This window comes from Pipistrellus kuhlii, unplaced genomic scaffold, assembly GCF_014108245.1.
Source record: "Pipistrellus kuhlii isolate mPipKuh1 unplaced genomic scaffold, mPipKuh1.p scaffold_m20_p_24, whole genome shotgun sequence".
NCBI classification, from domain to species: Eukaryota; Metazoa; Chordata; class Mammalia; order Chiroptera; family Vespertilionidae; genus Pipistrellus; species Pipistrellus kuhlii.
Window position 1 is genome coordinate 2270966 of NW_023425523.1, and position 19135 is coordinate 2290100.

Below are 19135 nucleotides of genomic sequence, written 5' to 3' on the forward strand. Positions count from 1 at the left end.
ATCATGTATACATTTAATTCTCTAAATCTTACCCAGTTCACTTGATTTCTTCTGAAGCTCCATGGTAAGTATTTTCAATTGGTCTTCACTTTTTTCCAATCTTGTAAAATACATTATTAATTTGCAATGTAAAATATTGTTTTATTGAGACTTCATCTAATAACTAAAATTGGTACAATATATCTTAGCACAGATTCATTCATTCAATTATATAGCATTTTTTGAGCACCTACTCTGTGCTGGACAGCGTAACACTTCAAAATAAAATATTGCTAATATTTATATTTATAGTTGTATATTAATTAATCTACAAAAAAGCTTGTGATCACAATTTATCTCTCTTAATTATTTATGGTAATCAAATATATCCTAGAACTTTGAGATTGAGTATATAACTACTACTATAATGAATTCTGCCTCAGGAACAATATAATTATGAAAACATGTGCAATTTGCTCAATTCCTCTGTCTTTCTGTTTCCTTATCTATAAAACTGAGGTAATTAGAATAGATGACATCTAAAATTGCTTACAGTTCTAAAATTTGAAAATCAACTAGATAGGTCCATCAAGAATGTAAGATTAGCTGAGCTAGAAAAGCTAGCTTTTCTTCCTTTATAAGACACAAGGAGTAGAGAAGAAATACTGTTAGGCCCAGTCCATGACTTCAGAGAAAAATTTGTTTCTTTCATCCTAATTAACCATAATTCTAATAAGACAAAAATAACTACTGAGGCCTCATAACACTGCTTTATATGAATTTTTCCTTAATATAAAATGAAAAACAGCAAGTTTTTAACTCACATTTTAGACAAACTATTTCAGATGAAATGCAAATGAATAGCTTATTTTATAATTAATCATATTCATTAACTCATTAATCCATTGATTTAATAAAAATATTTTAGTATATTCTTTGTACCAGGTTAATTTCTAATTTTGTAAATCAGAATTTTATAGACCTCAGTAAAATAAACCTCACTTCCCCAGAAGAAGTTATTTCTATGAAACCAATAATAACCCAGTTTAAATATGTCATATAACTGCATCAGCACGTATCAGTTTATCTATTTAGCTTGACTCTATGGCAAAGTATGCATGGAAACGATCCTAGAAAATACCTGCTATCTTTTCCTAGTATACCTGCCTACCCAATGCAAACTTTTAAAATGTATTCCCAGTTTATACTTTAAAAAAAAGACTGGTTACAATTGTTACAGGAATTACATGTCAGTTGACAATGAATAGAAAATGGCACTGAATATTAGGACTTTTTTATTCATATAAATAAGAAATATTTTTACCTTTGATGTTCTGTTGCCAGTAACTCTTTCAAGTTGCAGATGGTAGTTTTAAGTTCAGTAACCACAAGTGAATTAGCAGCCTTAGCTTTATTAAATTCTTCCATTTGAGTTTCTTTTCCTTCAGTGAGCTGATGTATTTTTGTTGTTGCTATCTGTAAATCTTCCTCCAAAGCCTTTTGAGTACTCTGAATGAAATAAAGCAGAAAACAAAAGCAATGATCCAAGGCCCTTTAAAAAAAAAAAAAAAAAAAAAAAAGCTGAACTCCTCAGCTTCTGTAATTTGCTGTCACTCCTTATCCTGTTGCTCCCCTCCTCTACCCCACCTACTAATCTTATTTCAATTCACCATTCCTCCAAAGCCCACCTAAAGTCTCATCCTCTCCACAGAGACTAGCTCATCCAGCCTGCAGCGTTCTTATAATTCTTACTGCTATCGCAGCAATTTTTGCCTTAATCACACTGTTGGTACCTAGCATGAATGATCTTGTATTTTAGTTATATTTTAAAGTGCTTTCAACTAATGTCTCTAATTAAACCATAAGCATTTTGTGACAGATTTGAAGATCTGGGTCTTTGTACATATTATTATCATTCCATAAATGTTTGTTGACGGATGAATAAGTGTGAGACTTATCACACCAATCAGTTTTTAAATCATACCACACTTCTTTGCAAAGACATTTTACAATCTTCTAGTTCTGATGTTAAATGATCGTTCTTCTCATTTGATTCTTTAAAGTTTTCATTCTGTAATTCTAAAAAAGAAAATTGTAAGTAAGTAGTCCTTAATAGAAAACAAATAACTTGTTTTTTCTCTATTAGATAACCCAAAATGAGGGAGAAATATGCAAATATAGATACTGATGGTATTGGTCATCATCAACTTTTATTGACTTTTCAAGATTGTTATTTCCCAAGCACTCAATGGTGAATAAAGATTTTGATGCTACATTTTTAATAATAGCTGAACATTGAAAACAATCTAAATATCCAAAAGGAGGTAGATTAAATTATAATGATGCATACATACAATTGTATAATATGTAGCCACTACAAATGACCATATAGGTACTACTGATTATTAATTTGGACAAATATTTATTAAAATTATAGAACTGCCCTAGCTGATTTGGCTCAGTGGGTCCTTGGGTTTGATTCCGGTCAAGGGCACATACCGTAGCTGTAGGCTCAATTTTTAGTACTGGTCAAGGGCATGCAGGAGGCAACCAACTGATGTCTTTCTCTCACATTGATGTGTCTGTCTGTGTGTCTCTCTCTCTCTCTCTCTCTCTCTCTCCCCCCCCCTCCCTGCTACTCTCTCTAAAAATCAATGAAAAAATATTCTCAGGTGAGGATTAACACCCCCCCCCCAAAGAAAAAAAAAACAAAAACCATTAAGCCATGCTAGCCAAGCTATGGTGTCCACTGTGATTCTATTTATTATAGTCTGATAACCAGATGTCTTCTCTGAGAAATTATAACCACAAACTAGTCCTTGGATATGTGTGGAAACTGAAAGCATGCTGTTTGAATGTCTTAAAAAGCTCCAAGTCAAAACTTAATTTGAAGTGCTCCTAAGTTTTCCCAGGATCCCAGAACTACAAATGCAAATTTTCTCTTTAAAAATATACTTCCGAGATCCAAGATGGCTGCGCCCAGGTGAACACCTAGCCGCAGCCGCACACAACAATTTCAATAAAATACAACTAAAATATAAAACGGACATTGCCCAGAACTACAGGAAGGTTGACTGACTGGAAATTCTACAGCGAGAAGCAAGGAGAAAACCAGAAGGAGGCGCGGAGGAGCTGGAAAAGCCCAAGGTACGGAGACGTGGCGCGCGGAGAGGACGGACCTGAGAGGAGGGAGGCCGAGTGCCTGGCGGGCGTTCCCCAGCGGAAAGGAGATAAAACTCCGACTGTGCTGGGCCCCCGACTGCTCTGGACCCCAGTTCTAGGCCGGACCCCGGGGACTCAGGCTCAGCCACAGGGAGCCGGGCTGTAAGGCGGAACCCCGGGGAGAGGCAAAAGGAGGTCCCGGAGGCGCGCACACTGAGCGCAGAGAAGGGACGGTCGGCTGTGCCGGGGGATTGCCCTGACGGGAAGGAGACTGGGGCTCCAGACTGCTCTGAACGCCACCTCCAACTCCACTTCCAACTGAACTGAACCCCAGTTCCGGGCTCATTGTGGGAGAGCATAGACTGTTTGGCAGCAGGCGAAAATCGAGGGCACCTTTCTCTCAGAGGCGCCGGCAGCGAGCACTGAAGGACCCGCATAGGGCGGGGCTGACAGAAGCCAAAGCTGCAGGCTCCACCCTGAAACCCCGCCCCATCTGTAACTGCGAAATGAGACAACAAAATAGATCACAAACGAAAGAATTGGAGGACAAAAAACGTCTGGATATAGAGTTCAAATCTACGCTTATAAGGTTTTTCAAGAATTTCCTAGAAAAGATGGATAAGGCCTATGAGGATATGAAAAGAGATCAACTAGAATTAATAAGGAGTCAACAAGAAATGATAAGGGATCAACAAGAAATAAAGAATACATTGTCTGAAATAAAAAATATTTTACAGAGTCCTAAAAACAGGAGGGATGATCGCAAGAATCAAGTCAAAGATTTGGAACATAAAGAGCCAGAAGACACTCCTCCACAGAAGCTAGAAGGCAAGAGAATCCAGAAAATTGAAGATAATGTAAGAAACCTCTGGGACAACTTCAAGCGAACCAACATCAGAATTATGGGGGTCTCAGAAGATGAGAGAGAGCAAGATATCGAAAACATACTGAAAGAAATAGTGACAGAAAACTTCCCCCACCTGGTAAAAGAATTAGACTTACAAGTCCAGGAAGCGTACAGAACTCCAAACAAAAGGAATCCAAAGAGGACCACACCAAGACACATCATTATTAAAATTCCAAGAGCAAAAGACAAAGAGAGAATATTAAAAGAAGCAAGAGCAAAGAAGGTAGTAACCTATAAAGGAACACCTATACGATTGTCAGCTGACTTCTCAACCGAAACCATGCAGGCCAGAAGGGAATGGCAAGAAATATTCAAAGTGATGAATAGCAAGAACCTACAGCCAAAAATAATCTACCCAGCAAAGCTATCACTCAGAATCGAAGGCCAGATAAAGAGCTTCACTAATAAAAAAAAGCTAAAGGAGTTCATCACCGCCAAACCAGAATTATATGAATTGCTGAAGGGAGTTCTTTCAGAAGAGAAAATAAACAAAGATAAAAACTATGAACAACAAATACGTAACTATCAACAAGTGAATCTAAAAACCAAGGAAATTAAAAAAAATCTGATGAACAATATTAACTGTTGAATATAATAGAATCAGAGGTATGGAAGGGGAGTGAACTGATGATTCTTGGGGAAAAGGGGAGAGGGGGGAGTGGGAAGAGACTGAACATAAACTGTGCACCTATGGATGAGGACAATGGGGAGAGGGGAAAGGGCAGAGGGTGGGGTGGGAACCTGGTGGAGGAGAGCAATGGTGGGGGGGGGGGGGGGGGAAGGAACATTTGTAATATGAACAATAAAAACTTATTAAAAAAAAAATTAAAAAAAAAAATATACTTTCAACCCAGTTACCAAAGAATTTCCACAGATGAAGTTATAGGACCTACAATCAAACAACACAAGAGAAAATAAAACACTACAAACAAATTCAGCAGAATAAACAAAAGCCAGACTTGGACCTGAAAAGATTTCAGATGTTCTAATTACTGACTATGGGTTTTTTAAAAATAAGTATTATGTCAATGAATCTTTAAAAATGAACAGAGGTAAGGAAGATGTCCATAAACTAAATAAAACTTCTATAAATGACATATATAAAATTAAAACTGGTGTAATGCGGGAGGTATATCATCCAACAAACCATTTCCCTAAAAAGGGATAAAAATTCAGGATGAAATATAAAGAACATTAAAATAATCAATTGTTATTGGAATGCATCAGTGAACAAAAAGATACAGCTCCCTGTTTTCATAGAGTACTTTTTTGAAACTAAATAAGAGTATGAAATGAAAAGAGGAGTGTATGTACTTTGAAAAAGCTCTTTAAGTGACTATTATGCTCTCCTTATGCAGGTTCACTCAGGCTTAGAATTACAGAACTAGAAAGCATTACAGCAAAACTGTAATGAAAGCCAAAAATTAAAGCATAACAAAGAGGAATACATAAGACACGGTGTTATATTTTATTATATAAATTCTTACTTATTTTTTCTTCTAATTGATTCACTTTATCTCTGGACTCCTCCAGCAGCAATGTTAACTCTTTTATTTTATTTTCTTTCTCGTTGTTTTGGATCAATAGCAGTGATACCTAAAATTGAATATTTAAATGACATACTATAGATAAGAAAAATAAAATATAACACCTTAGCATTTATCATCACCTATGATTATTTTATGTGCTTATTTATATATTTTTATCTGGCTATGTCCAGTATTTAGTACATGCTTGCCCAAAAAATCCTTTATTGAATGAAGAAACTATGGCAGGTCCTCAAAAATGATGTTTCATTCAATGTTTCATTATAATTTTGATGAGATGACGTAGGAACTTAACTTTTGTTTATGTCAATTAGCCTATGGTAAATTGATTTCACTATACTTTGTTTCAAGAACGTATTAATGACATTAGGTGAGGCTAACTATAATATGACACACCCAGTATTATAGTATGCATTTTAACTTATTACTGAGGAGGTTATATAATAAAATCTACTTGGCTCATTTATTCCATAAACTAGAGAACTGGTGCATGGGTTCGTGAATATCAAAAGGAAATAAATTAGAAGGTAGCCTTGGGGCAGGACTAGGCAAGAAAGGCTGGGCACGCCCTGGAGCCAACCTCTCGGGGTTCTTCCTGGCCGGCTGCACCTGAGGCGGCCTGGGGCTCAAAGGGCATCTGCAGAGTGAGCAGGGTCCCTCTGGCAGATGAGGTCCCTTGGCCTGGCCTGCGGGGATTGGGCCGAAACCAACAGTCTGATATCCCCTGAGGAGTCCCGGTGTGAGAGGGCACTCTGCAAAGTTGCCATCGATCAGCAACTCCTGCATTGAGTAGCTGCCCCCTGGTGATCAGTCCATTTCATACTTACCGGTCAGCCGGTCGCCTAGCCATATATATATATAGATATATAGATATATAGATATATAGATATAGATATATTCACCATTCCAAAAATCATAAGCATTGAGTACAGAGACATAAAGGAACTAACCTTCAAATAACTCAATAGCCTAGACTAGTAGATAAACCAACTCTACTTGAAGATATTAGTAACTAGAAGCATGATGCACAAAGATTCATGCTAGAATAAGCTTTCCTTTCCCTAGCTGCCCGCACCACCTTTCTACTCCCGCCCAGTCCCTTCAGCTCAGGCCCCAGAGCCTCCTCTTTCAGCTCTGGCCACACATCCCCATGCTGCCCAGAGGCCCTGAAAGACTGGGGGTAGGACAGAATGCCTGCATTGTCCCCATGGCAACGACACAAGTGTCCCTCTGCTGTCACTCAGCGGCTGTGTATGCAAATAAACTTACATCTTTGTTGGGTTAATTTGCATATCACTCCTGATTGGCTGGTGGCACAGTGGAGGCACAGTTAATTTACATATTTGTATATTAGTATATAACATAGGGCAAAAAGATTATAGGAATTGGGAAAGGAACACCTTTATCAATCTTGGGGGATGTAATAAAAAAGTAATCCTTCTCAGAGAGACTGAATTGAATATTACAAATAGAAATTAATTAGGCAAACATGGGAAAATAAGCATTGTAGACCAGCAGTTGCCAGCAATGTCCTATTACTCATTAATATAAATAATGTAGAAGATTAAGTTTTTAAAAGGACTAGCATTCATCACATGTGCATATTTGAGTCAATGGAAATTAATTCCACTAGGAAAAAGGCTGAATATTTAAATATATATAATATTAAAGCCGAAACCAGTTTGGCTCAGTGGATAGAGCGTTGGCTTGGGGACTGAAGGGTCCCGGGTTCGATTCCGGTCAAGGGCATGTACCTTGGTTGCGGGCACATCCCCAGTAGGGGTGTGCAAGAGGCAGCTGATCGATGACTCTCTCTCATCGATGTTTCTAACTTGCTATCTCTCTCCCTTCCTCTCTGTACAAAATCAATAAAATATATTTAAAATAAATAAATAAATAAATAAATAAATAAAATAAATAAATATAATATTAAAATTATCTAATAGAAATCTATCATGTAGTCAGCAAATATATGTTTCTTTTTGAATTTTAAATATTTTATAAATTAGCAAATACAAAGTATACAGAAAGTTAATTTTAAAAACATACCTGCTTTTCCTTGTCATTTACTTCCTTCTTATATTCTTCTTCAAGGTGCTGGATTTTTTCATAATCTTCCTTTACTTTAAAAGTAAAACAAATATATTTTAACATCCTATATAATAAAAGCCCAGCAACTGAAACAGCATAATGACCAGAGACAAGAACAACCATGGCACGTCACCCCAGCCGGCAGCCCCCCAGAGAGCAGTTAGGGGCAGTCAGGCAGGCAGACAGAGTGGTTAGGGTCAATCAGGCAAGCAGGAAGAGTGGTTAGGGGCAATCAGGCAGGCAGATATAGTGGTTAGGGGCCAGGAGTCCTGGATTTCAAGAGGGTGCAGGCCAGGCTGAGGGACTGCCACACTCTACCCATGCACAAATTTCATGTACTGGGCCTCTAGTATTAATATAATTGTATAACAAACAAAACTTAAGTTTTTGAAACCTACTTAGCTAGATATCAAACCCCAAATGTTTCTAGCAAGCAAAAACTGTTTTCTTGGTAATTTTAGTAAAATAGGGAATTTAATAGCAAAGTAACAATAACTTTAAAAAATTCTACTTTTAGCCGAAACCGGTTTGGCTCAGTGGATACAGCATCAGCCTGCGGACTGAAAGATCCCAGGTTCGATTCTGGTCAAGGGCATGTACCTTGGTTGCGGGCACATCCCCAGTAGGGGGTGTGCAGGAGGCAGCTGATCAATGATTCTCTCTCATTGATGTTTCTAACTATCCCACTCTCTTCCTCTCTGTAAAAAAAAAAAATCAATAAAAAAATAAAAATTAAAAATTCTACTTTTATATAGCACATATATAAAAGTTCCTTATAACAAATTTTAAATACATAGTTATTTTTATATGCAACTTCACCAAGAAATGTAAAAATAAGACCAAATCACACTTCTAAAAATTAAATATAAACCATAGTAAGTTTTATTTCAGAAAAAATGTAACTTTGAAGCCAAAAACATATTTTTTAGTATATGTGCTGCAGAAGCGAGCACAAAAAACATATTTTTTAACATATATCAATTCACTGTCACATTCCACAAGATTCTGAGAGGCTTACAAAATCGTATACAGTACAAAAATTAAAAGAGCTAGGCATCAAGTTGAAGGTATGAAAACATTAACACATTAACACAATGTAATAAAAATATAAACAGAATCTAATGAAAATATTTTTATATTTATAAAAATATAAAAATTAAATAGGATCCCTACATTTAAAATGCATTTCTAGTCTGGAATTCTCAGCTTGCACACGAAGATCCTCAAAAGCTATTACCATTTTCTGAAATACAAAGTTTTAACTTTTAAAAATCTACTTAAGACTTTTTAAAGTAGCTTTCTTCAAACTATAAAAATATTAATAAATTTCTATTATATGGTCATTATACAACTTTGCACAATGAAAACCCTATAACTTTTAATAATTCAGTAATTTGTAAAAATGTATTGTCTATTGCCAAAACCGGTTTGGCTCAGTGGTAGAGCGTCGGTCTGCGGACTGAAAGGTCCCATGTTCGATTCCAGTCAAGGGCACGTACATTGGTTGTGGGCACATCTCCGGTAGGGGGTATGCAGGGGGCAGCTGATCGATGTTTCTCTCTCATTGACATTTCTAGCTCTCTGTCTCTCTCCCTTCCTCTCTGTAAAAAAATAAAATATATATATATATATATATATATATTTTTAAATGTAGTGTCTATTGTATTAGCTTCTCAGATGCTAGGTACTACATACAAGTTATATAATATCAAACAGCAATGAAAATGATTACCACTTACTTAAAAGCCTTAGTATTAAAATCTATAATTTTATCTTTATTTTTACTTTTACTCTCACTTTAGTTATTTAATATCTGTCTTCCCCACTAAAGCATAATCTCTCCCATAGGAGTCCAAATTACAAATTCATTATCGGGCAACATGAGTTCAGTTCATTCAACATTCAACAAATCTTGATTTGTAAAACTGGATTTATTCAATTAATAAAGTTATTGAGTATCTATCATATACCAGGTACTGTGTTAGGCACTTAAAATATAAGAAAAGGTCCTTATGCTATTGAAACCAACTTATATTCCAGAATAAAAAAGAATACACACACAGACATATGTACATCACATAATTAACATGTATTTCTAAGTACACTTTAGAAAAGTTGAATGAGATGAAAATGTAATAGAAAGATCTTTTAGATAAAGTGGTAAGGAGGTAATTAAAAAGAATAAAGCTTATGAGTCTGCATAAGATCCTGGAGACAAAAGTTCTAGACAAAGGGAATAAATTGAAAGAACCAAGATCAGAAAAAGCTTAGCAAGTTTGAGAAACATAAGAAAGAGTGACTTCAGCAGAGAAGCAAAGTGGAGAATGACAGGAGATAAGACAGATTAAGCAAGAACCAGATACATTAAACTACTATGTTTTTCAAATTAATGATTTTGTGTTACAATGTGCTAGTGTCTGACACAGAATTAATAAATATTTGATAAATTAAGTTAAATAGTGTCACTAACATGTAAATTCAAATGCTACCCAGTAACAAATATTAACACTCATCATATAGAACCTGGAGAATTTTATTGGTGATATTATCATATGTCAACAAATAAATAATCCATTTGGCAAGAACAGTTTTCTATATCTTTGTAGCCATCATTCTACTTTGCTTAGAAATAACTTCGTTTAAAATATTAAGTTTTCACTACCACTTACCTCAATGTTATTATTTAGGTCCACATAAACTTGCCTAGTTTCTTCTCGTTCATATTCATCTATTATTAATAAAAATATTTAAATTTTAATTTTAAAACACTTATGATGTGGATAATAGTAAAATGCCTCAGAAAACATTAAAATTCTGTGTTAATGTTTACCTCCCTTGGTTTAGTGGTTGAATCCTCTTTTATATCTTTTATATGCTCCTGTGCAAAAAAAAAATTCTATTTTTTAGCCGAAACCAGTTTGGCTCAGTGGATAGAGCATCGGCCTGCGGACTGAAAGGTCCCGGATTCGATTCCCATCAAAGGCATATACCTTGGTTGCGGGCACATCCCCAGTACAGGGTGTGCAAGAGGCAGCTGATCGATGATTCTCTCTCATCGATGTTTCTAACTCTCTATCCCTCTCTCTTCCTCTCTGTAAAAAAAAAATCAATAAAATCTATTTTTAAAAATAAAAAATAAAAAGAAGACACAACTGTGCAAGGTGAAAACTTTAAAAACTACTAAGTGACCTGACAACAATTATAAATATGAAAAGAGGATTCAACCACTAAACCAAGGGAGGTAAATTAGGATCAAACTCAGTTTATCACATAGTTTACTTAGTACAGATAGTTCTTGCTTTATCTATGATGTATAAGGGAAGAAAAACTATATGATACCTATGAAAAAATACTATCAAAGGAAACAACATGCCTATCACTGAAAATGAACTCTACAGAATCCAGATGAAAATTTCAGAAAATTACTCTATGTTCTCAACAGGACCAAAATAGGAGAGGAAGTTACAGTCATAAAGAAAGAATAGGCCACACATATAATAAGGCAAGTATTAAGAATTTTTAAGAAAAAACCATCTCTCCTGTCACATTGAGATATAACCTTTAGTTCATTTAAAAGATCACCTAAATAATGTTTAAAAGATTTTTCAAATCACCACCTGATCTCTGACTTAAGAGCCTAAAACTAAATGGTAAAAGGACTATTTCTTCCACTCTGAATCCCCACATTAAAATAATAATTAATAAAATCACATAGAACAAGAAAGATATTTACACTTTTTTGTCTTTTCTGCAGATCTGGTACAGGTTTCTTTCAGTAAATTGCATAAATGCCTTATAGCATTATTCCTGGAACAAATGAAACAGCTAAATTTAATCTGATTACAAGCAAAACCATATAAAAAAGTTATGAAACATTATTTTTACAATTTTAAAGGAATTCTTAAACATTTTGTATATATCATTTTCTCATAAATGACTATATGAAGAAAAAATGGACTGACTGTACTGTTAGTGAAACTGTCTCCCTTTAAAACTAAAAGGAATAAACTCCTTAACAAGTTTCTACCCAAGTAGCTACCAATAACCTTTTAGTAAACAGTTCTAAGTTTGCCTAAGGGACTGAAGGGCAGAAGAGAGGGTTGGACTTTTCATAAATATTCCAGCTACCTTACCTTCAAAAACACAAAATAGCTAATATTCTGACTAGCTATTCATTCTGTGAATAACAATACCTCTGATCACCTCAACAGATGTTGAGAAATTATTCAATATTCATTTATGATTTAAAAAAAAGCTTCTCAATGAAAGTGTGTACAGAGGGAATGGGACATCAACATAATAAAGGCCATATATTACAACCTATATATAACATCATACTCAAGATGAAAAGCTGAAGTTTTTCTTTTTTATCAGAAACAAGACAGGGATGCCCACTCTTGCCACTTTTATTCAACACAGTATTAGAAGTCCTAGTCAGAGCAATTTGGCAAGGAAAGGAAATAAAAGGAATCCAAATAGGAAAAGAGCAGGTAAAACTGCCACTATTTACAGATAGCATGTTATTATATACTAGAGGCCCGGTTCTACCATAACAATGGCTTAGGCTTTTATTATATAGGTAAAAAGAAAAACCTAAAGATTCCACCAAAACAACAAATAGAATAAATAAACTCAGTAAAATTGCAAGATACAAAATTAACATACAAAAATCAGTTGCATTTCTATACATTAAGAAAATAATCCCATTTATAAATACATCAACAAGAATAAGATATCTAGGAATAAACATAAGCCAGGAGGTAAAAGAACTATGCACTGGAAACTCTAAGACATTAAAGAAACTGAAGAAGACACAAATAAATGCAGATATTCTGCACTCATGGTTTAGGGGAAATAATATAAATGTCCCTACTAGCCAAAACAATCTAGAGATTCAGTGCAATCCCTATGAAAACTCCAATGGCATTTTTCACAGAAATAGAACAATCATAAAGTTTGTATAGAACCACAAAGACCCTGAATAGCCAAAGTAATCTTGATAAAGAGGAACAAAGTTGGAGGCATCACACTTCCTGATTTCAAACTCTATTACAAAGCTATAGTAATAAAAGCAGTATGGTATTGGCATAAAAACAGATATATATATTAATGGAACAAAATAGAGAAGCCAGTAATAAACTCAAGAATATAGTCAATTCATTTATGACAAAAGAGTCAAGAATACACAATGGGAAAAGGACAGCCTCTTCAATAAACATGACTTCAGACACCAGTCACAAGCCCAGGTTGTTACCTATATCCTTGACCTACTGGCTAGACACATCAGGGGTTCCCAAACCCTTTTATTTAGGTTCAATTAATTTCCTAGAATGGCCCCCAGAACTCAGAGAAACAACTTACCAGATTACCAGTTTATTATACAACTATATAACTATATAAGCCAGATGGAAAAGATACATAGGGCCAAGTATTTGGAAATGATGTGGAGCTTATAACAGAAAGTGCTCAATAAATTTTTGTAAATTATTTTAATAATAAATTTGCAAAGAACAAATTCATTAAATTATTACTTACTCTTTTATTAACTCTTTATTTTCTTGAATTCCTTCTTCTAATTTCAAACTTACTTTTTCATTTTCAAACTAATTTACAAAACAGAATAGTTCATCAAATATTGCTTATCAAAATAAATAAGCATAACAATCAGTGTAATATGCAATTACACATGTAGTATACATCTGCTTAAAGTGACTATAATTGTAAATCTTTTAACATACACACACACACACACATATATATATAGTGTTTAAAATATCAAATACTTTTGCTATGTAAACAAAGCAAATAGTATTTCTTTGCTAACATGCTATGATGGTCCATAAAAATTGTTTTCTTTGAACACCAAAAAGTATTTTTTTGTCACAGCTTATGGATTTCCCATAAGACAATGGGCCTCACTTTCATCAATCTAAAATCAAGTTATCTTACCTAAACATTTTGAAATGTTTTATCTTCGTCCTAGCCCAATGTTGCAGTTTCTCAACATTTTTCTATCACTATGCGATGAAAATTGAAGCTAAACAGTTTCAGATTTAAAGTTTTATCTATAAATGTTATAGTACAATGTAATAAAAGACATTTATATTAAGTAAAACATCATCAATAGGAATAAAACTCAATCAGAATCATTAAATCAATCATTTCTCTAATCATTTGCATTATCTTGTGCAACTCATCCTCTGTATCCATCTTAAAGTTGAAATGCAATTAATATTAATGAAACTTCAAAAAGAGTCCTTAAAATCTACATTACAGAAACAAGATAAATGCAACTTACCCTGAAACAATAGTTTTAATATGTTTTTTATTGTTGATAGTATTACAAGTATCTCTTTTCCCCCACCATTCTCTCCTTCTCCCAGTCCCTTCCCACCCTCACACCCAGTTCTTCACCACCCTACGGCCTGAGTCCATGAGCTACGCATATACATTTGTAAGTTCTTTCCTTTCTCTCTTCTTGTTCCCCAAGCCCACATTGAGGTATTTTAGTCTGTTCCATGCCTCCCTGCTTCGGATCTTTGTTGGTCAATTTATTTTGTTCATTAGATTCCACGAATAAGTGAGATCATGTGATATTTGTCTTTCAATATTCTATTTTAAACTGTATTATAAGATTTATTATACTACATTTTAAATTCCAAATCACATACACCTGTAGTTCTTTTCTTTAAATATATGTTTTTATTGATTTCAGAGAAGGGAGAGGGAGAGACAGAAACATCACTGATGAGTAAGAATCTCATTGATCAGCTGCCTCCTGCATGTCCTCTACTGGGGATCCAGCCTGCAACCCAAGAATGTGCCCTTGAGCGGAATTGAACCTGGGACCCTTTGGTCCACAGGCCAACGCTCTATCCGCTGAGCCATACCTGTAGCTCTTGAATGGCTTTCCGCTGTGCTTCAATTATCTTTCTATTTTCTTGCAACTTATTTTCTTTCTGCTTCAGTTCAAAGTCTATATTCACTTTCCACTTCTTAATCTTTTCAGCCTCCTTATACAATTTTGAATATAGTCTGCTCATTGGCTCTGAATTCTGTTAAAAATAGGTTTTCAAAGATTGTTAATTCTTCAAAATGTTAGTATAACCAAACCTATTGAAAATATCCATGAGTAATAGCATCTTATTATTTGAGACCAAATCTCTCCTCAAAATATATGCCCTAATAGCATAGTGAAAGCTATATTAACTTTTTTGTACTCTTAAGGCAGTCTCTAGTTACTTTACTTCACAAAGTTACTGGTCATTTGACTAAGTTATACCTTGCTGAATAAAAGCAAGTAACTTCAAAATGAACCTAAGCCAGAAGTTAGAAATATTTTAGTTAAGGGGAAAATCTAGCTGGTGAAAAGCTAAAATAAATCACTGTACATGAAATCTATAAACTCTAACAATGGTCTTGAAACATTTTGAAAATATAAATTGAGGGTTAAATAAAGAACATGAAGCTTAAAATACAATTATAAGAAAAATAATAGTGAACATAAGATCTTTCATTTACCCTGAGATTTTACTTGGATTTCCTGCATTATTGATTTCTACATTACAAGGTAAAAGCCAGAGTTTTGTTTTGTTTTAAGCCACACTGATTTCTGCTCCTTATTATCAAAATATATAAAATAAGTTCTATATTTTAAAATTCTGTGATACTATAATCCAGCAACAAACATATAGTACTTCATTATTTTATTAGGTCATGGAATTTCTCATTTTAAAGACATGTATGTGCCATTAGTAAGAACATTTTTACAACTAAAATCAAAAGGATAGTAAGTTCTACAAATTCCTTAGACAGTTAACCAGCCACACAATCATACCTATTAATAAAAAAAATTATAAAATACTGGGTTTGATTCCCAGCCCTTTCACATATTGCATCCATTTTCCCTCTTCTATTCTTAATTTCTATGGTTTAAATTTAAATTGCCCCTAAAAAGCAGATGCCATTATAACCCAAGAAAATACAGAAGTCTAGAGTTTCGGCAATTTTAAATGAAGAAAAAAAAGAAGGGAGGGAAATCAAAGAATATACTTTCAAACATTAACCAATCTTTCTTTTGAAGCCTCAAAAGAAAAATATATAATAACAAATGATACTCTAATTGCAAGAAATTTCATATGAATGGGAAATCTTCCAACCTCAAAATCAGAGTCCTTTAATCCTTCCTGGTAATGACAACTGTCAAAATTATCAACCTAAAAAATGAATAAATGTTTCCTGTAAGAAAATATTTCTGATGAGAGTTTTTATACAATAGCAATTAAATACTGAAGAGTAGTAATCCAACAACTAAAAAATTTTTTTTTTTTTCAAGCAAGCAATTTAATGCCTAAACAGATTATATGTATCCATAGGCACTATACTTAACTGACCTGTTCAAGCATGGGGAAAAAGTTAACTTTTTGTAAAACAGCATCTGCAAGATAAAATACAACAGATATTAAGTATGTGAGCATCTTATTTTTTACTTTAAGTATTATATCTAACCTTAATGTCAAGACTATTTAACATAATACTGTTATATTTTCAATATCTAGCAATGTAGATTTTAAAAACGCTTCTATGTGAGGTGATATGTTGCTTTCCCAGTCTCCTACCTGAATCAATGTTCTTCCCTTGTTTGGAGCGATTAGTCATCTCAAATGGAAAACAAGTGTCATCTCCAGTGTCTTTGTTGAAATTCTAGAAACACAAAGAAGTTGTTAAATAAACTGTCCCATACAATTCAGATAACAAGCAGTATAAAGCAGTAAATATGTAGTTACATCTATAATACATCTGCTTAAAGAAGGGCCTATAGCCGAGATCGGTTTGGCTCAGTGGATAGAGTGTCGGCTTGCGGACTCCAGGGTCCTGGGTTCGATTCCAGTCAAGGGCATGTACCTTGGTTGCGGTACCAGTGGAGGGGTGTGCAAGAGGCAGCTGATCGATGTTTCTCTCTCATCGATGTTTCTAACTCTCTATCCCTCTCTCTTCCTCTCTGTAAAAAAACAATAAAATATATTTTTTTTAAAAGAAAGAAGTGACTATAATTATAAAACCTTTAATATATATAGTTAAAAATATCAAATGCTTTTATCATGTAAATGAAGCAAAAAATTTAATTATGTATTCTCAGTTATTAGGTGAACCTAAATTATCTATTATGCAATACATGCTTTGTTAAGTATTCAAGAATAACATTAAGAATTTTAATTAGATATGAACAATAAAAATTTATTTTAAAAAGAATTTTAATTAGTAGCACAGGATATTAGTTTTCTTCAATTTTATTGTGATCTTTCAATTTCATCATAATTATATAATATTATATAAATAGAATAATATTATATAATATTTTAAAGTTACATTCTTGGCTAAAGAGACATATAAAATTTTAAATATTGTTTCATTCCATCTCCAATATGAAGTTCAACGTGATGTTGCTCTCTCTCTTCCTCTCCCTTCCTCTTTGAAATCAATAAAAATATATTAAAAAACAAAATCTTGGGTAAAACAGACTACGTTTATTGAAAAGAAAGGCCTATTTAAAAAAAAATATCACCACTAAGAAACTACACCTGGCCTCATTTGCCTCAAGAACAGTCTAATTCCAGATTCAGATGCACATTCACCTTGAAGAAGGTGGTCTCTCCCGCCACGGTCTGCGGCCTCACGGCAGACACCTGGCCGCTGCTCAGTCTCGGCGGCACGAACAAGGTGATCGGCTTCTGCTTGTCCATTTTCTCCCTCGCGCTCGGGAGGACCTGCTGCCCCGAAGCAGGAGTGGGGGGGAAGGGGTGAATGTCTCACTCTGCTTCGCTGATAGTCTAAAAGGTGAAAAAATAAATAAATAAATGAATAATAAATAAATTTAAAATAAAAGGAGAGATTAACCGGGGGCTCGCACGCGTGGCCCGTTGGCACAGACACCGGTGTGAAGGCCCGGGAGGGGTGGAGGGGTCAACGGGAAACAGAGAGGGGCGGGTGGGGCACATCTGTCATACTTCCAACCATACAGATAAATCAAACATAAATGAAAGGTGATGCCGATATCCTCAGGGACCATCGGAAGGAATGGACGGGACCTGCCGCCTGTCCCTGCGGGGCTCGGAGCAGACGCACCCCTGTTGGTTCCCTGTCCCCTCTTCCCTCCTCCTCCGCCACCGAGGCCGAAAAGAATTAGCGAGAAACTCGAACCCGAACGCGTTCCGGGGTCCCCTGCCCCGTGCCCCCGCCGCGCCGCGCCGCGCCGCGCGGAGGGAACCGGCCCGCCGCCCCGAAGGCCGCCCGCGGCGGGTGGCGCAGGGTCAAACGTGTCTCCGGGCCCCGGGCCCCGGTCAGGCCTCCGCAGGGGAAATGGTGCTAAATTACATCCCCAGGGGAGGTCGGTGCTAAATTACATCCACAGAGCCCCCCGCCCCCGCCCCCGAGGCTGGCGGCGGAGAGAACCTGCGAGAAGGCCGCCGCCTCCGAACCCAGAAAAGGCGGGAGCGCGCCCGCCACCTGCTCGGCCGGCAGCGCGGAGCCAAGTGACGAGGCGGGGGCGGCTTAACGGCTAAATAACCGCCACCAACCGCCACGCGCGTGAGCACGTGAGCACGCACGCACGCTGACATCTCGCGAGACTTCCCCTGGAGCCGGGTAACCGTTCCTTCTAGCATGTTCTGTACAGGCCACGTGCTTTGAACTCCCTGGCACTGGGGTGCTGGGAGCTGAGCGCGACAGACCCACTCTGTCCTCGGGAGCTCGGTCTTAGGCAGGAACCTGACACACAGACCAGCAGTGAACAGCCACGTGTCCCCGTGTGCAGTGCAGGCGGCCATGTTTGAGGGGTTGGTTAGGCCTCGAGGAAAGCTGCGCTCACGGTGGCTGGTGGGGTCCGTCCTTTGCTGCTTCCGGGGAGAAGAAAAAGGGTGGACACGGCGTTGGCTACAATAGGGACCGGCGGGAAGAGCAGTGCTGATGGAGGAGTGAGAGGGTATTTGTGCAGGAGGCGAACTGTGTGGCCATGAACCAGCATCTTCCCTGTGGCTGTAATTTCATAGCCCAGCTGAGCCGGGGAAACGAACACGTGGCATGGGAGCACGGACTCACGTAAAATAAGAGTATTCGTGGCAGGAGGAGGGTTGGCGAAGGCACTGGTGTTGGGAGAGAGGCGAACAAGGGTCAGTGAGTCCCAGAAGGGTGTAGGGTGTGAGGACGAAGTGGGAAAATGGCAAGAAATGAGGCTGGAGACTTAGCAGCTGGGAAGGCCTCGCAGAGACTTGGAAATGAGCCTTCCTGAACGGGAATCTGGAAGTTTTGAGCAGAAAGGGAGGCATAATCAAGGTCAGAGGAAAAGATGTAGAAGGAAAATGGTTTAGGCCAGTGGTCGGCAAACTCATCAGTCCACAGAGCCAAATAGCAACAGTACGACGATGGAAATTTCTTTGGAGAGCCAAATTTT

General features: G+C 36.5%; 1 protein-coding gene across 1 annotated transcript in view; it reads right to left on the bottom strand.

The window, feature by feature from the left end:
* The window catches only part of SYCP1 (synaptonemal complex protein 1), a 50423-nt gene that overhangs the window by 25198 nt on the left and 6090 nt on the right, over positions 1-19135 (bottom strand). The window contains exons 2-15 of the mRNA XM_036452843.2: positions 17322-17432; positions 16305-16389; positions 16080-16123; positions 15846-15902; positions 14577-14741; positions 13222-13289; positions 11420-11493; positions 10356-10414; positions 8860-8929; positions 7645-7718; positions 5536-5644; positions 1964-2058; positions 1304-1488; positions 33-100 (exon numbers count right to left, since the gene is read on the bottom strand). Coding sequence (XP_036308736.1) covers positions 33-100; positions 1304-1488; positions 1964-2058; positions 5536-5644; positions 7645-7718; positions 8860-8929; positions 10356-10414; positions 11420-11493; positions 13222-13289; positions 14577-14741; positions 15846-15902; positions 16080-16123; positions 16305-16389; positions 17322-17429 — 1261 coding nt within the window. The 5' untranslated portion in view covers positions 17430-17432. The remainder of the gene's footprint in view (positions 1-32; positions 101-1303; positions 1489-1963; positions 2059-5535; positions 5645-7644; positions 7719-8859; positions 8930-10355; positions 10415-11419; positions 11494-13221; positions 13290-14576; positions 14742-15845; positions 15903-16079; positions 16124-16304; positions 16390-17321; positions 17433-19135) is intronic.